The 25,543-nt window shown below is 34.9% G+C and overlaps 1 protein-coding gene across 1 annotated transcript in view; it reads right to left on the bottom strand.

Moving 5' to 3' along the window:
• Window positions 1-25,543, bottom strand: part of LOC145666817 (uncharacterized) — a 95,457-nt gene that overhangs the window by 53,127 nt on the left and 16,787 nt on the right. Inside the window, exon 2 of the mRNA XM_081734382.1 lies at window positions 13,068-13,262. Coding sequence (XP_081590508.1) covers window positions 13,068-13,262 — 195 coding nt within the window. The remainder of the gene's footprint in view (window positions 1-13,067; window positions 13,263-25,543) is intronic.

Here is a 25,543-nt window from a genome sequence, read left to right on the forward strand (position 1 = left end):
ACAGCCAAACAGCAACTATTATTTTGTGTGTCTCTGTTAGAAAATCTGATAGCAGACCCTAAACTCTTGAGAGATGAGTGTGGTATATGCACAAAAATGATCATTCTTTTGAGAACGGGTGTGATATACAACAGTCGATCATTCAGTTGATGGAGAAGATGCACTGAGAAAAATCCGTTCTCCGGACAGCGGTATATTGTACATACAAATATACGGTATCCTCTTGCTTACTATTGAAATCAGTACGGAGCATATGTTATCCGTATGCTACGTAGGCACTGTCCGTAGATGTTACATCATGCCGTTGCAGGATGTCTGATATCTAACAGTCTTCCTTATATTACATATATATATGTTACCTTCGTCAGCTATATTTTATATACAGTACGCCCATTTGTATTTGAGATCCTGACCGCCTATATTGTTTTATACGGAAAGTACGTACAGGTGGAATACTTATACAGAAAGTATTATAAAATATGCGTTTTCAGTTATACGTTTGCTGTACGTTAAGTCCAAAAACAACAGGATTTACAAATGTAACATACGATTTTACGTGCACCACATACATTCTTTTCTCAGCGTGGGTTTGGTTTAGAACCCTAATATGAGTTTAATTTGTATGATAAGTCATTCAACCCAATCATAGGCTTGGATGGCTTATAAGGCGTCCATTTTTTACGTCTCTGGATAAAGGTAATAGCCATCCATAAAAGGGTTAAATATAACAATAAACTACATACAGAACTCTCTCGTGGCTACATGGTTACTGTATACGCCTTTTACGGGGGAAACCTGAGTTCGATTATCGGTCGAGCTAATGTTGTTCGTATTTCACGTTAGGCTGTAGGTTAAGTTCTCATATATCCTCGGTGCTGAACGGGATGCTAAACGACAAATCAACCAATAAATTACGTGCATTAGATCCCAAGTTAACTTCAAGATAGTATCCAATTGTAGCAATTCCTTATTTTATGAGGATTTCCTGGTGAGTTTACTGAAAAGAAAAAAAAATCTTGAGGATATCTCGGTGTCAAATTACTATTACGGAAGGTTTATCAGTGGTTTTGAATTGTATTATATTCCTTATTATAGAGTCTCAATTGTCTAGTAAAATTATCTTTGTATAAATCCAATTTTGGATCCGTCTTTCTGACGAAATATGATTCGTATACTAATCCTTCCTCTGAAGATGATGTTCTGTGTAATATGCTTATCTCTTTGATGGAATGTTTGAAATCTCTTAAATATTTTGAAAATCCTGAAAGCACTTGATTTGGCGTCTTTGATGTATTCCTTTATCCTCATTTATCCTCATACTTTTGATCATACTGATCGTACCAATTCTTTCAATCGTATAAAGTGGTACTGAACAACAAAGTACTGAACAATTGGCCCAAAGATGTTCGTAAAATTTGTGCAAACGAAATATACTCGAAAAAAAGGAACTTACGCATGAATATATATACACTATTATATATGCATAAGCTTCTTTCTTTATACAAAAGTGCACATATTGATGATTTAGTTATCACTTGGTTTTAACATTTCCAACGAACTTAAAAAGTTCGTTTCTGAATTCCCTATATCTCTCTGTGTGTATGTGTGTCTATTATTTACAAATTTTTAAAATTTTGAGCCCTCTATTCAATATAGTATCAAGAACTATCTGAAAGAAGTGATGGAATTTCTCGGGTCACTCTTACAGTTCCCAAGATATTGGCCAAAAAGTTCGGATTTCAGGAGATTGAAAGAGCCATATCTCGGAAACTGTAAGTCATAGAGAGATGATATTTTGAGATTTTTTCAATTTTAAGCGCTACATTTTGAGCATGTGTCTTCGTAAAACAACACATTGTAGAACGTTTTAACAGAAGTCTTAAACAAAACATGTGGATTATTGGGATTCCGGATTCGATTCAAGTCCTCGCCAAGTAAACTTTGTGGTGGACAAACACCCTGTGCGTGGATTTTCTCGGGGTTCTCCCATTTCCTCCCACTTTCTTCATTCCATCATTTTCCTTCATTACTCATCATCACCGTCTCCTTTAGCCTAACCGGCATAACCGTGGGACGTAAAACTGAGATTTCATTTCATTTCATTTCAAAACATGTGGAAAAATTTAGTACTCAAAGAAATTATAAATTGATAGATAGATATTACAAGAATTAATTAACGAGTATAATAATAAAGTACAAAGAAAATTGGTTTAAAGATTGTAAAAGTTAATAAGAAAAATTAATTCTTTTAAAGTTCGTTCGGGCAATGCTCTTGGAGCATTTTCAACTTTTTTTCCACTTTCAAAAAACGAAATATAACAAAGAGAATTCACTATTAGACAGCGAAGGTACACACTAATTGCTATCTTTCCTGCAATAAACTAGACTTCCATAGATTATTGGAATAAAAATGAAACCTTATTCACGTCTTTATATTCGTACGTAAGGTAAAAGTAATCACATCATCAATATTCATATTTTAACTCTAGGCATTTTGCCTCGAGTTAATGTGCATACAAAATAGCTATTGATGGAATTATGGTTAATCTATATATAGATATATGGCACCGTGATATGAATGCCATCTTTGTGCGTGTGACAAAAGTATTCCGAAGGCCAATGTAAATTCATCGTTATTACATCCAAAGGAATATATTGATTGCTTCCACACAATTGATCATGCGGACTACATACGTGGCATATCCATATTACACGAGACAGCCAAGATAGCTTTCAGCTGAGAGTTACACTTCTGCGATATGAACAAATTTCTATTCTGTGAATAATACCTCTAATCAGAGAGGGAAAGAAGCTATGTACATATATGGCTATATATATATATATGGGTTGTTATGACAGCTTGATGTACTCCACAATATGTTAACTTGTTTGCTAATTATAGACATGTCTGTGGTTTTATGCGTAAGGGCATATCAGTATATACAATGCAAGTGAAAGGAACAGTTGTTCCTTATACGATGTTCTCTCACATAATGCAAAATTCTTCCTCAAGGAAAAATAGTTAAATTTTACAAAGATACCAAAAGCTTTCAATGATTATATGTATATCATAAGCGATGTACACGCATAATTTTTTTCTTAGAAATATGAATAATTGGTCTGCTTTTGGTTTTCCAACTGCACTTTTGGAGTTTAGCGTCCCTTTGAGCAGGGCTGGATTAACCCATCTGGGGGCCCGGTGCTAGAAAAATTATGTGGCCCCTGCTGACTTCACCTAATATATTTATGTGAAAGCACAGTAGTAAAGTTAAGGGAATATGTTTTTGGTCATATTTTATTTTATGATGATAACTGTATCTTCATGATTCTTTTTAGATAGCCGGTTGAGATTTTAATCAGAATGGAGGCCCCTGTCCACGTGGAGGCCCTGGGATATAGCCCCTAAGCCCCCTTAATCCGGCCCTACCTTTCAGCACCGAGATTATACGAGATATTAGGATGAAATCCGAGCCACCGTAATGCAATCAATTTTAAGACCTTCCCAGCGGGAATCGAACCCAGGAACCCATGCACCAGACTATCGAGAAGGATAAGTCTTCTTACTCTACAAGAACAAGATTTACAATTACTTACAATATATTACAAGATTTACAAACATGTTTTCCAACCGAGCCACATGTGTCGCCCAACTTAAATACTTCGATCAAATATAACTCCCGTTCGGCTTAATGCCTTGCACTCTGTTCTTTAGTATGCAATATCGGATTCCAATCCATTAGAAATGAATGTGGTTCTGATTTCGCGTTAGTTGTAGATACGAGGTGTGATCAAAAAATACGGGGAATAATTTCATTGGAAACAAAGTATAAGCTTACATGGAATTTGATTTAATCTCCTTCAAAGTACTGTCCTTGAATAGCAGTGTACTTATTCCAACGTTGAACCCATGGCTAGAAGCATTTCTGGAAGGCTTCTTTTGGAATGGCATTCAGCTGCTTTGTCGTGGCACTCTCAATGTCCGGAATGGTATCCAAATATTTTCTTTTAAGTATGGTTTTAATTTTTTGGAAGAGCCAGAAGTCGCGTCATGTTATATATGGAGAGTACGGTAGATGTGGACAGACAGGAATATTTGTTTCGGTCAAAAACTCATGTTCATGAGCCAAAAGTCAGGGAACGAATTTCGCACTCACTCTTATTATTTCCAAATCGGTGGTTAAAATGCTTTGGAAAGGTCTCGAATAGTTATTCGCCTGTTTGAACAAACAATTTTTGCCACTTTTTGCACGTTTTCTTCTGTTTTTGAGGTAAATAGACGTTCCGAACGTTGCTCGTCTTCTACCGACTCATTTCCGCTTTTAAATCGCTCGTACCACTTGCACAGGGTCTTCAGAGTTACAGCATTATCACCATACACCAATTTCAACATTTCATGAGTTTCTTTGGTACTTTTTTTATTTTGCAACTTAAAACAGAAGTTAATGTTCATGCGTTGTTGATGCGCGACAGGCAAGGTAAACACAACTTATTCTTGCAGCTCTGGACGCTGACTGACAATACAAACAAAACGTGTTTCAACTCGACACTGCCTGCCTCAACGACTCAGGCTACCGGACAAATTACATAAAATGTTTGTAGGGTCAGCAGTTGCTGCTAAAAAAAGAAAAAAAAGGATTATGCACCTTGTGTTTGACTAATACCGCAAAAGCAGTGGAAAGCAGCGATACATAAAACATCTCGATCTATTAATTTTAACTGCAGTAACAAGCATATTACTAGAATTTCAGTATTTATTAATGTTTTCTTTTCCGGTAGAATGGTAGATTAGTATCAGAGTGCTCATTTCTGGAGCGAGGCATCCCTTCTTCAATCTATGATCTTGTGAGTTTGTGGTAGACAACATCGAGTCAGTGGTTTTTTTTTCTATTTCCTTCCACTAATTATTTCATAATTATTTACTTTTCTGTGATTTTCTCAATAACTTTTATTCAAAAACTCTTAATAGATATTTATCTCTGCAAGTAAATGACCAACTTCTAGATCCACAAAATACAATAAGCAAACTTATTGCTTTTTTGCAGCTTTTTACTATTAATTTCTTCGATATATAATAGCGACAATGAAGGATTTTTTTCGAAGTAAATATCAAGCTTGATTAGGAAAACATTGAAATATTATTTTTACAACTGGAAAGTCCAATTAAATAATCATTTTAAGGAACATTCAAATATTGATAATTTCGTATATTCCATGTCTTTCTATTTTATAGTACTTTTATGCTTACTTCTCTGTGTGTTAAAGAGTCAAATTGAGCAACTTAAATTGCTAATTAGAGCTCTGAAATTTTGTATAGATATATAAACCCTATGACAATACAACATTTTACATATAACTTTCACTATAGCTTATCGGAGTACTGTAAAAATTGATAAAGTATTTATAAATAATTATTGAGCGCCTACTGCTTATGCAACCAAAGCTCACACGAAAGTTTAGCGGGTTGCAGACGGCTAGGCGTTCCGTTGACCACTTGATTGTGCAGAGGTTTTGCGTCCCGTTCAGCAGAAACTATATGAAGGACCTACAGCTTAACGTAAGATATAAAGCATGTTTTTTCCCTGTTGTATTAAGGGGAAGGAGGCTATTTATTGCCTTTCACAATGCTAATATAAATATTGAATAAAGACTAAAATATAATAATAATAATAATAATAATAATAATAATAATAATAATAATAATAATAAAAATAATAAACCTTAATAATAATAAACTTTATTTACGTGCTGAGAACATCTTAAATACAGCAAAAATACATCACTTTGCCATATTCTACAGTATTATTTTAACACTATAAGAGATAAATAATTATAATGAATAACTTTTTAACATGGATTGTTAATAAGATGTGCTTTTACTCGCAGTGTAGTTTATGTTAATAATCCCTAAAACACTGAGACGTCAAATACTAAAAGTAAAGATAAAGGAATTACTAAGTTATATTAAAAATTCTACAATAAAGTTACATTTTAAGATACGCATCTATTATAGCTTATTAAAAGCCTAGAGATTAAAATGTTTCCTATTCTGTGGTTGCAATAAAAAATTTTGCCTTGTAATATATATTGGAACTTACAAATCCACATTTTTAAAAATATAGTCTGAATTACATCAGTTTTCAAGTATCAGTTATGAGTTCTCTATAAATACAATCAATTTTCTTCTGTCAGCCAGTAGCTTCAATTTAAAATATGTTTTCTAGTATTCATACGTGCTAGAATAATAATTCAGTCCTAACTTAAAACAAAGTATTCTAAGAAAATTATTTTAGACCATTTCAAGTTTGTTCAGTAGAGTATTTGTTAGACTGTTCCAAATCACCGATGTATTTTCTAGTTTGGATCTTACTAGTAATTTATATTAGAGTACATAAGTATCTGACTGACAAAAAGCAGACCATTGATAATAATAATATCCGTAAAAAAAACTTTTGAACACAATGCTTTCATAACATCTACTAAAAAAAAGCAACCTTTTGTTGAGGCGATTCAGTATTATTGTATCATTAACAAAAGTTTAGAAACTGCACTAACAACTAGAAATTATATTATATGTGGGGTAAAAGAAAGAGGTAGGACTAATATTAAAAGCATTGGGCGTGATTTAATGCTTTATGCATAAAAGCTTCAGCTCGCAATGCTAGAAAAATCGTCCAATACTTTTAGTCTTAGTTCCATTTCTTTATTTTACCACACAAAGAATAAAAGCATTGAACGTATTGTTATGTTTTATTCATAAAAACTTTAAACATTAACATTAGGAAAATCGCCTAATGCTTTTAGTTTTAGTTCCATTTCTTCATTTCACCACACAAAGAATAAAAGCATTGGGCGTATTGTAATATTTTATTCATAAAACATGTAGTCATCAATATTAAGAAATCCACCCAATGCTTTTAGTCTTAGTTCCATTTCTTCATTTTGCCTTACAAAGAATGAAAGCATTGGGCGTATTGTAATGTTTTATTCATAAAATCTTTAGCTATCAACTTAAGAAAATCGACCAATGCTTTTAGTTTCAGTCTCATTTTTTCATTTCATTTACACGAAAAAGAATTATACTTTTCAGTGTATTTTTCTAAACTTTTGGTAATAAAACAATAACACTGAATTACATCATCATAAAAAAAACGTTTTCTACTCCTTAATGCATATTATAAAAGAGTTGCTTTTAAATGTTTTTTATTGTTTATTTTTATAATTATTCAAGATTGAACAATAGAAAATAGTTTGTTTACTACCAATTCAATGACCTACGAAACTTATTGGCTTTTCTAAAAGACAATAAATATCTAATGGAATCTAGAACGAAAAAAAAAAAGTACTTAATAGCAACTGTCGTGACGTAGTTAACACAATTCGATTCGGTTCACATTTTCGCCGAAATCTATTTTCCCAACTTAAGCACAAGAGCTTAACTTCTCGGCCGCTTTAAAAGTTGTATAAATGTCACGAAAGGTATATATATATAAAGTCGTCGATATTCATGAGCAAACTTCTTTTTCGGATCAATCTCATGTTCTAGAACTGGCAGCTAATTCAAACAAGCCCCTTTTCGAAGCACTTAAAGCAATTATTTCCATCGTCAGTTCTTTTTTTTTTTATCTCTATTCTAGGTATCACGCGACATCAGTTATACATATCCGTCTTGCAGTTTCTCTGCATGTGAAATTAATGTTTTTGATATATAAATTATACATACACACTGCTCTAGTTAGAATATAAGTAATTAACATTTATTTATTTATTTATTTACGTGTTATATCCTTATTTACTTACTAAAATAATATCTCATAATTACCGTTATAAGTCAAAAATGCAGTTGTATAATAGGATAAGTACAGTTATTTAAATTAATTGAAACGTTTCCAGTAGTAAGAACAAACATAACAAAACCTTGTTTCCTAATAATGCTCTCTGAACGGTCAAAATAATCGACCATTTATTTTGAAATTATGTTTACCAAAGGGAAGAGGAACGTATTCCAGAAACTGCATCGGCACGAGAACTGATTCTTACAGATACCGCTCAAATATCACAAACGTAGTTCTCAGCCGTTCAGATTGACGGCCTTGTTAAGTTCGCCCTTATACGAGGGTCACTACGAAAGTTTTGAGATACGCATTGTTGTGACACAGTATTTGAATTCCAACAATTGCGTTCGGTAGTGGTATCCAGAACGAAGAAGCGAAGCAAGTTTCAACTCGCCTCGTTTATCGGCGTGACCGTATCGCCTTCACTTGTTTGTTGATGTGAGCAGTATTCGGCTGTCTAGAATGGAGCTCGAAAGGGAACATTTTCGGGCAATGATCCTTTACGATTTCAAAAGTGGTTTGAACGAGACACAAAGCATTGACCGTTTGCAGGGGGCATTTGGGGACCTTGTTCCTTCCCGTGCTACAATTTTTCGGTGAATTCAGAAGAGGTCGAAGATCGCTTAAAGAGAGAGCTGGACGTCCGGCAACAGCTGTGTCAGATGAAAACATTGTCGCTGTGGAACAAATGATTCGAGAAAATCCTCAAACAACTTTCAAGGACATTGAATCTACAGTGAACATTGAATCGCCAGCAGTAACAAAAATTCTTCATGATCATCTTCAGCTCAGGAAAGTTTCATCTCGTTGAGTGCCTCACATTTTGACTGAACAGCAGAAGCGCATGCGTGTGGAATGGTGTGAAGAAATGCTTGCAAGATTTAATGTAGGCAATTCTTGACGCATCTCTAACATTGTTACTGGTGATACGACTTGGATCTATCAATTTGACCCTGAAAATAAACGCCAGTCTACAGTTTAGATCTTTCCAGACGAAAATCCACCCACGAAAGTGAAGCGACCGCGAAGTGTGGGGAAGAAGATGGTCGCAACTTTCTTCTCTAAATCTGGCCATGTTGCAACTGTTCCACTTGAAGAACAAAGGACTGTTACTGCTCAGTGGTACACCAATGTTTGCCTAACAAAAATGTTCCAGAAGCTTCGGGAACGACGTCCAAGAACTGGATTGCGTGGGATCCTGCTTCATCATGACAACGCGTCCGCACACACGGCCAACATCACAATTCAGTTTTTAGAGTCTACGAAGATCAAATTTATGACTCATCCACCTTATAGCCCTGGCCTGGCCCCGTGTGATTTTTTCTGTTCCCCAGGATCAAAGATCGCATGCGTGGGAAGAGATTTTGCAGCCCTGAAGAAGCTGTAGTGGCTTACGAGAATGAACTTTCAACACTTGAAGAAAAAGACTGGCAACACTGCTTCCAAAAGTGTTTTTCGAGGATGCAGAAGTGTGTACAGTGTAATGGTGAATACTTTGAGAAAGTGTAAGTGTTAAATTGATTTTAAGTATGTAAGTTATTTCACATCTCAAAACTTTCGTACTGACTCTCGTAATACAGAACGTCTCAATTGTTGTTGTTCCTTTAAGATTTAAGTTCCGTTTTAAGTTCCGAGGCTATATGAGACTTGAGCTATAGTTTAAGACGAATCACCATAGTGTATTTAATATTTTCCCAAGCGGAAATCGAACGTGGGCTATGTGAAAATACGCGCGCTAGGCACTAAATTAGCAAGAACAACTCCATTTAGATTAAGTTTGACCCCAGTGCAAATTGTCTGCGTAAAAATGTAGGTAGTAACGAAGTGCCGAAAGTACTGGCAATCCTCGCGAATTTAATAATTCTATTAATCTACTTGATATCTACAAATTACTGTCTGAAGAGAGGACATAACCGTGTAAATTCCAGCTACTTTTTAGACGAAAGGTTGAAATCCCTTTTAATATATAAATAATTGAGTTTAGCCTTAAATTATGTCCTGGACTTCTACGGTCAGTCCCCTGATAACCCTATTAAATTCACTGATACTCACAAATCGGTGGCTAAAGGGAACACGCAAAAGTATAAAACACTATTAATTCTGATAAAATGAAATCTCCCCCCCTCCAATGCTCTAATTTAGCTCTAAAAATTAGTTTAATTAATAGCTCTAATTATTTATATTTAACAAATTTGTTTGTTTATTTTTGAGTTTCCCATCAACCACCCCAAACTTTAATCATAACTAAATTGAAATCCATCGTAATATGGCCCATGACAAAAATTTTATCATTTTGTATCATAAAGATTAGACCCACTGGTATTGTAACAGAGCGGTGCTTGAGCGATTGACTGCAGAAATTCAAACTCCGATCAGTGATAATTTCACTGTCTTGTTTTCTCACAGATGAAGACTCTTTAGTTTTGGCGAGGAGGGAGTGGATCGTGGGTCAGAGTTCATAACGATTGATTCTGGTGGGTGTGGGTCAAAGTAGTTCATGGTGGGCAGTGGGTCGGAGTGGATCACAGTGGGTCAAAGAGGGTCATGGTGGGTGGTAGGTCAAAGTGTGTCACGGTGGGTCGTGGGTCAAGTTTTCATTGACCCAGGGAATCTCTATTCTCGACATTTGTTTTTACTGTTGATGCGAGACTAATGTTAAGATCCTAGGATCTCTCTTTTTTTTTATTTTTGATCTACATTTGTTAGTTGGTAGTGTAATTTAGCATGGCTTGCACACTCAAAGCATACTCGATGGGCAACTTCGTATACTACTGACGAAACTTAAGAACGCACTATAGCCACACAGTCTTTAATTTTATAGCTTATTGATTGATATGGAGAATTATTTTTCCTGTCTTCGTTTAAATGAAGTGAAATTTTAATTATTCGAGTTTATCGATTTTTCGTTATATCTAGTAAAAGTTTTCTTATTTTTTTCTCAAAATGAAAATTGAATTATATATAAATTTAATATAAAATTCCAACAATGTAATAGAAATTTCATGTTCTACATTTCACATTCACATTCTACGTTTCACATTTTACAATTTTGCTACAACTTTAAGTTTTCTTGAACTTCTTAATGTTAAATTTTATGTTTAATTGGATTTTTTGTATTTTTTGTTAAATTAAGGAATTGATTTTTCATTGAATTTAATATTACTTAAATTTAATTATTAAATATTTAAATTGTATTACAAAATGTAATTTTAGCTAACAATTAAGGAATATTTACATAGATATGAAGGAGATATCTGTTAAATGACCAAAATTTCAAAAAACAGCGGAAAAATTTCTGTATAAATAAATGAGGCAAAGAAAGATGGTGCACAGGAGCGTTATTTGGAGCTTCAAGAGGTAAATTGTTTCCCCTGAGTTTGACATTTGTATATATTTTAATCCAATAGGTAGTAATATACCAATGAAAAACCTGAAAATCTACTGATATCTAAGGTCCTTCCCCAAACAAAAATCTTGAATGACGCTGCTGATATAGTATACCTAATGAAAATCGTTAATATATTTGGCGAGTGGATACCATCAGAGATTTTTGAGCGATACATCTCACAGAGTACCCAAACGCATAATGGCTATTCGCACAGCGATGTACTGGCTTCACATATTTCATAGAATTATTCTACAGATGGCACTAATGTAGAAGGGAAAGCAATAACAGTGAAAGAAACAAGTAACGGTGCCATGTGTACACAACGTAAAGGATTTTGGTGTATATAGTGTGATATTTGCTCAACTAATATTCAAACCGAAAGTGGTAGTAGATTTGGACCACTACCGATTTTAGTAGATAGAAATAACTAGAGGGGGTGTAGATAACCCATTATGGATGATGGCCTACTATTATAACAACCAGTGAGGAAATCCAAGGGCAACTTAGCAATATTGACTAACAAGAAGTTGTTGCCAGTCTATGTGTCGATGTCTCAAGAGGTTTCGGCGTGGTAACTGCAGCATCCAGGACCAGCCACAATCAATGGATTATCGACCGTGAAAACTCGATGAAAATGTTAGTCATTGAGGTACTCATCCAAAAAGACAGGTGCGTCATCACGAACCAGACTTTACGAAAAAAAAGACGTCAGATTTAAACGTGAGGAAACATCAACTTCAATCATGATAACGCAAGACCGTATGCTGCACACATGATGGTTCAGATTAGCCTATTGGGATGAACAATGGTGCCACAATCCCATATAGCACCGACCTAAAACAATCGGATTTGTATCTCTTTTGGATGATTAAAAAGTTATCTTCACGAGAAACGATGAATTATTCTACCGTTATCTCTATATAGCATTTGAATTTCTACCAACATTACTTCCGAAATTAAGAACATATATTTATTTTATTTATTTATTTAACAATCACCAGATACAGCTCAGAGGCCATTTTACACTGGATATCCAACAACAACAATACAAAACAATGTTTACAAAACAATGTGAGAATTTTTTAAAGATGAAACAAAAAAGCCTTACTTCTAATCTCGATTCGTCTCGCCTCGTGGGCAACAATAAATCTTAATAACTAACTTGATCCAACTAATCGTGTATTTTCAATTAGGCCCTTTTGAAAATCGATTCGATCTCTTATTCTGCACCACCAACGTCTGAACCATTATATACACAAACCAATATTAAGGATTACCATGGCTCAATGGTAGGGCGCTTACCTCTGCTGCTAGAAGTCCCTTGTCCGATTCCTACCTACGCGAGTTTGGGACGGACAACATCGAACGATTATCCCGGGTTCTCCCTTTTCCTCCCACATACATTCCACGAATACTTTTGTAATTATTCAACTTCATTAATCATTTGCCTCTTTTAGCCCAAATGGCATAAACGTGAAACGTAAAAATTAGAAACAAATCTATACTACATTTTCTCCATACTACTTATTGTCATCACACAGAAGACAGCCGCTGTGCGTAAATGTTAACTAAGGAAAACATGGTGCGTATTACAATATATGGTTTTTATCCATTATTTTGAAAACTATCAGTAGTTCTTTTGCAGAGTCTATCTACCGTATTAATGTTAATTTGTCGTATACTATGTGATAGCTTTGCTTTAATTGCCGTGGGACAGTAACAAATTTTAAAGTTACAAACGTTTTCAGTTATATTGTCGCACTAATTGTACGTAAGAGCTGTTTGAACCAAACTAAGGTAGCCTAAATAACAATTACAAAATACAATTACATATATATTGTACTTACCCCCGAGAGGGAAGAACTTGGCGTAGATGCTCTTGAAGGTGTCCTCGGTGATCATCCCAGTGGGACATTCCTGTTTGAAAGCCCTATACACGAACTGAATCTCCTTCTTTGAGAAACGCGTCGCTTTGCTTATTGACTCTAAGCGATCGGGGCGATACCTCGCTGGTTGCAACTCTAACTCCTCTAAGTCCAAATCTGCAAAGAAAGGAAAACAGAAAAAAATTATTAAATCGAGTAAATAAGTGAAATCTGGAAAATATATGGGCTTAAAATTACATAATCCAAACTCTTTCTGGACGATGATAACGCATTTCCGTTAAAGAAATCTGGTATTTGTTCTCTATATAACAGGGTTCATATTTCATGTATATAACCAGTGGGATGAGAGAAGTTTCTGATTCATTAACAATGATACAGCACTAAGAAAATGATTGTGAGGTTTCATCTCAGGTAATCCTGAAAAACAAAGAATTTTAGACGATGACGCGAATACTTCAAATATCTTCTATAGAAGTGATGGGTAAATGCGGCCCGCGAATAAAAATGAAAACTGTATTATCTGTTTTTGTTTACAAATCTCCATATCTAGCCATCATAATATACCTGAATCAAGAATTGACTTACATTTGTGAAAACTTTTATGTAATCTTTTGACTACGAAACCCATTTTCCAAGGTATGTCCGTTAGTGCGAAGGGGGCGGTATCAAAAAGTCAGTGCAATCTCCTAGAAGGTGTCGAACTACAAAACCTTCAGATATGCATTTTATAGCTAGGTAATTGTATATTAATCATGAAAATTCTGGACTCGTTAGAACAACGCTTTTTTCTTTTCTTCTTATTTCTTTTTTCTAAATAAATCACTAAAGGTGCGATGATCGACAAACTTGAGGCAGGGAGCGTCACTAAGTTTCTCCATCTTCAGGGAAAATCAGCAAAAAAGATCCATGAAGAGATAAAAGAAGTATATAGTAATGAAAGCCCAACCAATGAGATGGAATCCAAGCGGAAACGGCAATTCCAAACTGGACACATGACCACCGCGGACGCCTCTAGATCTGGAAAACCATCTTCCGCTGAAACCAACTTTCTGACTTGACAGAGAAAGTTGAGAAGATCATAATGGAAGACAGGTGGATAACCATTGAAAGTTTTACGTATGCAATAGGTATGAGTTATGTGTCTGCCTGGTATATTATTCACAACCAGCATCTCCAGAAACTGTTCATGGTAGTTGCAACGAGTGCTCACATCTTTCCAGAGGAGAAATTGCTATGACGCTGCAAGATAAATTTTACATCGCTGTGAGGTGGATGAAGAGGACATTTTCGGCAGACTAGTAACAATGGATGAAAGTTGCGTTTATTTTTGGAAATGGGCAAACAATGGAAACACCCTCCTTCTCCTACACTAAAAAGAAACGAATGCAGAAGTCTGCCGCCAAGGTGATGCTTTCAGTTTTCTGGGACTGTGAAAGGACTATCATGACGGGTTACTAGTACTCATTATTCCCATCTTCTGACTAAGTTACGAGTGGAACTGAGAAGAAACGTCGTGAATTGCTGCTGTTGGCGGACAATGCACCAGTTCATTCTGCCCATGCACCCATGATGAAGGCATTTAAATTAGGATATGAAATATTGCCCCATCTACATACTCACCGGACCTAGCAACAAGTGACTTCTTTATCTTCCCAGAAATGAAGCGTCCATTGAGAGGACGCCATTTTTGACAGTAAGGATGACATCATTTCTGAGATTAAAATGTGATTTCAAAGCCAAACTGCAGACAGCTTATGGAAAATGAAGAACCGCTAGCAAAATGTGTAGCTATGAACGGTGACTACGTAGAGAAAGACTGATACCATCATGGTGTCAGAGTTCTCCAGAGTGGATTTCTTCTAGGTGATTGCACGAACTTTATGATATCCTTTTGTACCTCGTAAATAATTGTGCATACATCTTAGTATATTCTTGGTTAAAAACAATCATTAATTTAAATGTAGTAACGGTAAGTATTGAGTGGTATCAAAGTTTCAGATTTTGTAATAATTAAATGACGGTAGTGTTAGAAATCGCTAAACCGTTTTCAAATGCAATTTTGAACATAGTTAGCATTTAGGTTTACCTGGGTTTTTATCATTAGACTTTGATGGAAATGCATATCGTAAGGAGGGGCGGAAGTGGGTTTACATTTCTGCGAAGAATAACGGCTACATTACTTCAAAATAATATTTGAACATAGCTCTTAGATTGAGTTGGAGTTTTATAAATTCCTTTGGATTCAAGTATGCATCCTAAGGAAGGAAGAAGGTTTAAACATATCTTTCAATTTTTTCTATAAAATTATTCCTCCTGTAAAAAGCGCTGGTATTTCGGCTCGTGAAACTATAAACTTCATGGTGATAGTCTCAGTACTGAGAAAAGACGTTATTACCTCTCCAATCAACTGGAGGTCAAGCAAGACAAAATGGTTCCCACGGCCACAAATAATTATTTCTTAATCACTTCTTCTTATTATCAAAATCACCTCGTGATTACTCCACTATCGTAGGAACTTATCTGCAAACGAATGCTAATGCAATTGCACATTTTCCAAAATGTGAAAATGAATTATAGTGGCTTCACTGACACCGAACTCCGAATCGTAAAGAAGGAAGAAAACATGAGAGTGCGAACGATCGCAACTTTGTTCATCCGCAATGGAATCGATGCTATAAAGGTAACCAAGAAAGTTCTGTCGCTTTTTCACCCATCACCTTCCAACATCGATAGGGTCTCTGTCACCTAAGGCGTATTTGGAAAATCAAAAATAGTCCCCATCAGCATCAACGACCTTCTGCCAACGTTCTGGAAAGCCATGGACTTCATCGCGGTTGAACTTGGTGGGTCGTGAAGTGAAGAAGGTATCAAGTATAATTTTCACCTCTACTAGGGATTTGAATTGGCGTCCCCTCAGGTGATTGTCCAAGGAGTGAATAGGTGATAATGGGATGGTGCAATGTCCGGGGAGATGGTGGATACAATAGCGTTTCCAATACAAAGAGTAGAATGGTGTCCTGGATCATCCTAGCCACTTGGAGCTTAGCGTTGTCCTGTAACAGGACGATCCTTTTGCTATTTAGAAGTGCTGGGTCCAGAGTTTTGAGTTTTTCTTGAACACGACTCAACTGCTGACAGTACACAGTTGCATTGATGCTCTGACCAGCTGGTAGCAGTTCCCGATGCACGATGCCGCGAACAGTTCGCCAAACACACAGCAAGACCTTCCTCTCGTGCAGTGCTGGTTTCGGTTATTTTGGAACCGGTTCATGGGATGCTAGCCAATGATGACGACGCTGAAGCTTCGTACAGGACCCACTTCTCATTACATGTCAAGACTCTGGCTCTTTCGTCAGACGAGGCAGCAAAGAAACACAGGTATCTGTTGGACCCATCGACTCAACTTGTAGTGCTTCCCAAGTAAATGAAGATGCTGCCGAATTGTTTCTCCAATCGCACTGAATTCTAGCCCCAGTTCCTCACATGTCTGACCACTGTTCGAGTCAATTTCTGTCTGAAGATCTTCATTTTGGACATATGTTGGTCTTCCAGCACGTGGTGCGTCTTGAGTGTTCCGTTACCGCCCTTAAGCTTGTTAAACCTCCGCTGCACTGTCCGCGTAGTTACGACACCAGCACCAAAGACCTGTCATATCTTCCGCCCCGCTGCAGCTAATAATTAATAACAACCGAAACCAAGCCAATCATATTTCAATCCGAAATATCAATGTGCGTGAAGAATATAGTCCTAATGTAAGAAGTAATGGCAGATTCAATTATACCGGTAATAGAACCGAACCCAATTTCTGAAGAAATAGAAATAGTAATCGTACATTTAGAAATCAGGTAAGCAGTACGTCTAATGTTTCTCGAAATGGATTCGTAACAATTTCATAGGTGGCAGAAATTCTCAGAATAGAAACCAAGGTACCCTGGAAGCAAATAATAGGCAGAATTGTATACAAGATTATGGCGTGCAATGTAACTTAACCGAATTGTTTGGTAATATAAATAAGCTAATGTTGTGGGGCCTGAGAAAACATATTCAATTGATTTTTGTTTTATTTCACTTTTAATATCCTAATGATTTCATTTGTCATTCGTACTTTGTTTGAATTCAATACAGATAGTATAAATAATGTTCTTAATGTAAATGAATACGAATATTGCTAATGAAGTTATGCTAACTGTGCCTTAATAAATAAAACATGTTATACTGTATTCTAACCCGCATAAACTTTGCTAGTTTTTAAATAATAATATCTTTATTTGTATTATTCCGTTATATTAATCAAGTCTTATTTTGTTTCACTTTGATTATTGTTATGATTTCTTTGTAAGTCGCTTCACTTATCAATATTGTGTTTTCAAAATCTTTTATAATTATCTTAAATATGCCCAAATAGAAGAAATAATTTATGTAACATTTCAATATACTTTAATTTGTCTATGAGCTCCGACAATATTGAATTAAAGAGTCTATTTTAGGACATAAATAATCAGCAAAAGGATCGCATTTTGAATAAGTCCTCTTCGTCGAACAAAACGATTGAAATAAAATGAAATTTATCTATCTATCTATCTATCTATCTATCTATCTATCTATCTATCTATCTATCTATCTATCTATCTATCTATCTATCTATCTATCTATCTATCTATCTCTGTCTCCCTCTCTCTCTCTCTCTCTCTCTCTCTCTCTCTCTCTCTCTATATATATATATATATATATATATATATATATATATGAATGAATGTATTATAATTTATATTTGTGAGGGCTATTCTGAATGTAAGGTAACCACGTATGTAAGATATGTAACGGAGTAGGATTCTTTCTTCAATTGTAATCAATTTAAGAAGTTTTCGTCGGAATCCATATATACAACGATATTGTATATCTGATCTATAAATTACTTCCATTTCTAATTGTAGCTATTTTGTTCAACGGAGCTTAAAAGTGCACAATGTGTTATGATGATGAAGAAGAAAAATGTAGAATATATGTTGAGACAGATTGATGTTCATGTAATGGCAGTGGCTACAACTAGAGATAATTGTTTGTTTCGTGTTGCTATGACAACAGAAAGATTATTATTCATGGATTTTGAGAATAGAAGTTAGTTGTTCTATATATTTGACGAGCCTAATTTCCAAGGTATGCAATTGTTAGTTTTTTGCAATTAAGTGTATAAATTAAAGTACCGAATCGTGTTGACTTACTCGAGCTGTGGGGAAATATATGTAACAAAAGGAAATCATAAATAAGTTACATATTATAGGAAGATGTTCCATGAAGTAATATTTTCACATCCACTCAAACATTACAATTCCATGAGTGTCAAAGAACACAAGCAACATTGCCTGTCTTAAATTTTGAAATTGGCATACATCTTTTTCTCGGTCTGTGAGAATCGAACCACTTCCATTGCACGGCTTGCTGTTTAGTCTAAGGGTCTTAACATTCTTGTTTCACCGAAGGTGATTAAAATCAGAGGACACGAGCGTTATTAATCCCTCTAGAGAAGCTTAAGCTCTCACAAACGGAATATATTTCTTAGTAACAAAATAATAGTTATTCAAACACAGTGGAGCAACATGAAGAACTTAAATTACTTCTTTCTGGTTAATGAAAAGTGTTAAATGTCATTTAAGAGTTAAAGATAGGAATTTTCAGGCATAAAATTTCAGAATTCACATTAAAGCTTTGAAGAAAACACTTTGATTAATTAACATTCGCAAAATTTCATGGCCAATACAGGCATATCATTTTGCAGTGATTCAATAATATGATAAAAGAACAAGCATGCTCGTTATAATCCAAAGACTAATTTGGTTTTATATACAAGGGAAAAAGTATTATAAAATAAGAGGAAAATTCTGCAGAGCCAATCATTTAATGAGTCTGTACACTTGCGTTTCTGCCAGCCGACAATTCAACAGACGTTTGTTACGATTCTGCACATATGTACTTGCAAACATACGGTAACACAAACTTTATAAAATAAAGTTTCACACATCAATGTATTCACTGATTATTTTTACTTTTACATAGAGAAATGAATGTTCTGTTAGAGAACAAAAAAAAATTCTGTTTTCTTCTTCCCTTTCTATGTTATTCTGCATAAAATCAATAATTTATCTTCTGAAAATAGTTTATAAAGCATTGAAAGATCACCCGCAGCACCTGGAAATGTGCTATGTGTATCTCATTGCTGAATTTTTACTAAAGCCTACAAGACTAAGCTTGATCCAACTCGCGCGATATGATTGGGCTGGTTTATGAGATCACTTCAAAGCTATCCAGTCAAATCATTACCCTTTCGTTCAATGGGAAATTTCAAATATTCACAATCGTGTGCAGGTCAATGTGCGAGTTGTATTGTTATATTGTGATTTGCCAGAATTTTAACCATTTTTAATTTTCGACCAGAACAGCATGCAGCAGAAGCTTTGTCTTAGGAAGTAGGTCAAGTGCATGCTTTTTAGAAATTATAAATGTTTTATCTAATTTATTAATGCGTAGTTAAATACAGTAAAACTTATATGACATTAGATCAAAGTTATAATGCTAATTAATTCTTCCTGGTGTCAAAATTCACTCCTGCATACTATAATGCTTTCTTGAATTGAGTACAATGACGAAGGTTACGTTATCTAAGCTAAGAATAGTCAACTCAAGGTACACGCAAAACTGCAAGAAAGGTATAACTGAAATAAATTTACTTTAAAGTCTTGAGAAGCAATTCTAGCCTCTGTGCATAGATACTGCTGTATAATCTCTTTATCTGAAATGTGAACTAAACACTATCAACATGATAGATGTATTGAAGATAAGCGCTTCTAAGACCACCTATTTCTCTCTTTACGAACTCTTTCATAAAAAAAAAAAAAAAATACTCTCTCTCATAAAAGAAAGGAAATCTGACCGTCACCACCAATCAGCCCAAAGGAACATATTTTGCTAAGACCATAAAATAATGATTAGTGTTTAGTAGAGAGTCAAAAAATGTTGGTAATTGTGACTCAAGAAATAGCGGAAATGTTTACAGTAAACAATTTTCAACCAGGTCTGAATTGTAGCATAGATTTGTATAAATATGAGGTAAATGTAAAGTAATATCGATATAAAAGAAATCTATCTTGTAATGCTAAGAAACAATGTCTTGTGCTAGTACGCGTAGCATGAAGTAAGTTCAGAAAATGAAGATTGTCAGCTGGGTATATCATCGAAAGCTCGCTCGTAAATAATTTTCACACATCTGAACTCCAGCGTGACTTCTATACGCCTGAAGTAGTTGTTTTAAAAAATCGAGAAAAGCCTCTGAAACGAAATATTTATCTCCTAATGCAAAGGAACAGCTTCTCATACTAATAGCATGAAGTAATGATCAATGTTCAGGAGACTGGGAAAGTCTGACAATTTGAGCGTTTCTCTTTGGTTTAGTGGCTACCAAGTGCGCGTTTGATACACGAAGTCAGGATTCGATTCCCGGTAGGAAAACCTTAAAAGTTGAATGTATTACAGTAATTCGGATTTCATCTTAAACTGTAAGTTCACGTCTCATATAGCTTTGGTGTTGAAAACTCCAATCAACCAACCGAAAGCTCCATGTCAAATAATTTTTAAATACTTTGGAATTCCAAGAAACGAGGGGCCTTATGCAGTCGTTTTGACGTATGATTAGCATCATACTAAAGGTCTGACTATTGCAGGAAACATATGTTAGTCGAACTCTTTAGTATGGCATTAATCAAGCATCAGAACGACTCTGCATAAGGTCCGAAATATTTATCTCCTAACACAAAGTAATATCTTGGTAGCACATCCGATGCTAGTAGCATAAAGTAATAACCAATGAGAGATGTCCAAAAAGTACAGGAGTTGCTAAATTAGAAAGGGGGAGTATAATATTAAAAAAGGGAAACAATTAAAGAAGTATATTCTTACATGAAATTGATTGGAGTGGAGTGAGGAAGCTTCTTAGCTAGCGAGATTTAGAAAAGCAATGACAGAAACTGTGATGGTTGTAGTAAGGTTTAAAATAATACGTGCGATGGTTTTCCATAACCTAAGATCCAACAATTGACTAAGCCATGTACCAATACTAAATATGACACATTAAGTGCACAAGGGAATCAAGTCCATATTTGGTCATTTTAGACATATCTCGTCTCTAAGATCTCTATCTGATCAATGCTTAAAAGATTCATTTCTATATGATGTAAATAACTTTTACAAAGTAGAAAATAAACTTTTCTGTGCACTTAAGCGTAACGTAATACCTTGTCTCTCGTTTTCTCACAATTTTGAGAATTAGACTTGATTCCCTTGTGCACTAAACGCATCAGGTGCCGGATGCCAAACTAATTCACATTTTAAGCCTAACTTGATACACAATACTTAGATTTGTTAAACGCCATAATCATTACTTTATTTTGGATCATATTGAGCTACGACTATGATTGATGCATGCACAATAATCTGGGACACACGACCGCTAGTCAACCCATTAATAAACCCAAATTATCTTTACGATAATAGCCTCAATACTAAAGGCATTTCCTATTTAGGAAACAACATCTAATCAGGGTCATGGTTGAACCACCTCCATTAACAAATTGTATCCTCTATTTAAAAAGCTTTTGGTCACAAGGATAAAATCATAATACTAATTATTCGTATGTTACTGCAGCCTGTGTTGTGGGAAACCGGGTTCGATTTCCAGCTGGAGCTCATGTGGTTCGGATTAGAAATAAAGGTGTAGGTTCACGTCTTACATAGACTTGCTACTGAAAGAGATGTTAAACCGAAAATAAAATTAAATCAAATTATATATTATTACAATAATAATTCTGTGTTATGCAACCATGAAATCTTTTCATGGCCAATATCCTTTACCCGTGAGGCGACTTTTTCTTTATTAATAGTCAAGCCTCTCAATTCCATGTTTCCAGGGTCCAAACTCACGAGCCCAGCTCTCGGGCTCAACTAGTCTCGAGACCAGTAAATGAACGCTATTTCCAATCTTGTACGAATCTAGTCGCTATGTACGAATCTTGTAAGTGCATGACGGACGTGAGCCTCAATGAGGCTACTGGGCGCGTGCACTAACGAGCGTGGGCCTCACTCAGGATAACGAGCCCCGAGCATAAATAAATTATTGAATACGAGATCAAGCTACTAAGTATCGTTGAGTATAGCAAGCCCGACTTTAAGCGAAAAGGTTATTTCTGGTTCGGAAAGGTAGTGTTCATTTTAGCGGGTGACCCAGTTGGAAATTTTCATCCTGGAACTACGAAATTCCCCCAGGACCATATGGATTTTTAGTATTTTCGTACTATTACTTTTCATCCCCAGTGTCTAGAAATTCACCTAGAAAGAAAATCTGAAATCATCAATGTGGGAATGAATGCATAATATCTTTTCCCTTGATTCTTCCAGTAGACAAATAATGCTTTAAAACATAAAAGACTACGGCTGGTTAGATCCGTTACAAAGTAACGAACAGCAGATAGAAAGAAGAGAAAAACACGCACAAATGACTATAAAAAGAAATACTACATGATTGATAGCACTAGGAATGAGGAAAGTTCTGTTATGAATAAAGAATTTTGTTAGAGTCCACTTCAGGAAGAACATTCCATGATAGTTCGCCGTAGGAAATGGGTGTGCATGTGAAAATACTGCTGTAGGAAGATGCAAAAATAATGTCCTAACTGCATGCAAACTTCTGAAAGATATTTTGTAAGGAAAAAAGGAATATACAATAAAAGCTGACATCTTAGTTAAGAAATGATTAATAGTTGAGTGCTAAATTTTGCTTGTTTCTGAAGAATTACCACAATAAATTTCTACTATGCATGTTCTAGTTCTTCGTATTGCATTAACTAGTTTTAAGTACTTGGCATTGTCCGGAAGAAAGAAGCGTCTGCATAAAAATTCAAAATATTGTAAGGCCTCTTCTTTATGTTTACTTAAACGTATGCTAAACCAAGATGTGGCAAGCCAGATGCGCAGATTCTAATTTTAGTTCTAAATAGTCTATATTATTTTTCTTACAATTATCTAGAAATATGCCATGACAACGGTATAGATTCTAATTCAGGGATGCAAATAAGCAACACAATTTTACTCGTCCAAGGAAAAAGCTTCTAGCCCATACAACGACTTATCAAAAAGATAATCGTAAACCTGGTTCGTTTGCTGAGGTAAAAATCCGAAGTGGTAGTATTTCTTTGGCATGAAAATATTAGCTTCGATATTTAAATATCATTAATCTCACCTTTTTAATAAAAATGACAACGTCTATAAACGGTGCTAAACTGGTTTATTATTTGATATAACTTATATCCTTTTCTTAAAACTGTTGAGTACACAAACTCACTGACTAGGTAACCATAAAACATGTCCATATCAACAACTATCCCATAATAATCACTTACATATATTAAAAACATTCTTCTTTTGTTAATATGAAATGAACATTCTACTAAGTATAGTGCACATGTATGAGTACTTTCTGCCCAAGGTACAGGTAAATATTACTCAAACCAAAGTATTTTGTTATATAAAAATGTCGCTCGACAAAGGGACTGAATATAAAAGTCATGAGTTGGCTTGGCTTTTATCTTCAAGAACCACTGGTCCGTTTACATTAGTGTTCTCACATTACATATGTCCATCATATTTTGATCGCACCTTGTGTATCTATTCATTACATTTCACATATACATATATATAAATACATTCATAACAAATCTTTCATTTCATCAATATTTATCTTTAATTACATTAATTATATTTGTTTCATTATTATTCACTATATTATTAATATATCTTCTTATTAAAAATATCGTCGCTCATTTAATTAGTCGTCGACGGGTGCGATTTCAAAAATCGTAAAGGACAAACGTGGGTTACAAATAGTTCGAGCGCATTATATAATAAATAAGTTAGATGTTGTATTTAAAGGTATACATCGTAGCACTAAGATGTTATAATAAAGAAGAATTTCATTCAAGGTAGTCGTTGAATAATTAGTTTTATAGAATAGATCTTCTACTTAACATAATCTTTGACAATTAAGTTTTCAACACAAATCAATCTAATATAAATAATCTTTGCTTTTAATCATTTATGAATCGAATTATGATTCTTCACATTAACAAGAAAGAATAAAAATCATTTGAAAATCAATTTTCCAGTCTACTTAAAACTCTATTTAAGCATTTCAAGTATTTTTAAGAATCGTTTTCATTATTGATATTAACACATAAACTTTAAAATGAAAATTCACAAGAATCTATAACTAATATGGGTTTAACCTAATTTCATTGACGGTAATCATGTTACATTCGTACTTGCATATGAATCTAATAAAGTGCATTGTACCGCACAATCATGATTAGGTTCTACATTATGTTGTACATGTCTTTCATCGTGATTTTGATTTTGATATGAAGTGCCATCTCTTGATCTCCAATTACGTCTATCCACGTAGTTCTCTGCATTTCTGGAATTTCGCCATACATTACGTCTATTTTTAAACCTATTTTGACTATATGGTCTAACATATGAATTGCTACGATTAATTAGGTTAGGCGAATTCCCTACATAACCTTGTCTATTTTGCTCATTTGGATTGCTAGAGTATACTCGGCTTAGGTTAGGTTTCATATCATTCACACTTCGGATATCTAAATTCCGAACTGGCACCAAATGATCTGAATTATTCTTATTTTTACCCATTCCTGATTGTGGATTCATGGCATGGTATTGAGTTTCGTAGCATTGGACAAGCATCAATAAATGGCTGAAACTCATACACTGTGTGGAAAATAAGATCTGTTGCAATTTAAATGGAAGCAAATTTCGAATCGATGCTATTATTCTCGATTCCGATTGCAAAGGATTAACGACCTTTAATTCGTTGTAGACATTTACAACAAACTCTACAACAGATTTGTGCAATCGAGGATTGAAGTGTTGATTTCTAAGGGTGGCATCTCTATTTGCCAGCAAAAAGTCATTTTCATAATTTGCGATCAATGCCGCTTTGAATTCCTCATATGTATTAATGTGATCACGTATTGCTTTAAACCATAAGGAACAAGGTGGGAGTAATACATGGGGTATTAATTTCATATATTGTAATCGATCTATACACATTATATTGCATTCGTCTTGGAATTTCTCTAAGAAAGAAGTAGCATTCTCATTACACTTACCACTGAATTTGCTCATAGCTCGAATTTCACTCATCTTAACACTTAATTTTACCTTCTTTTTCTCATTCCTTGTTCTTGTTGAGTGATAGTTCCTATCCATGACGTGCTGTGTCGTCGCACCATCTACGTTTCGCTCATCAGTACTCTTCGGACAACTTTCTTCTAGTATAATATCCTCATCAGATCCCGGCGAAGGCGAGTTCATCT

The sequence above is a fragment of the Thermobia domestica genome, chromosome 12, assembly GCF_964235325.1.
Source record: "Thermobia domestica chromosome 12, izTheDome1.hap1.1, whole genome shotgun sequence".
Lineage (NCBI taxonomy): Eukaryota > Metazoa > Arthropoda > Insecta > Zygentoma > Lepismatidae > Thermobia > Thermobia domestica.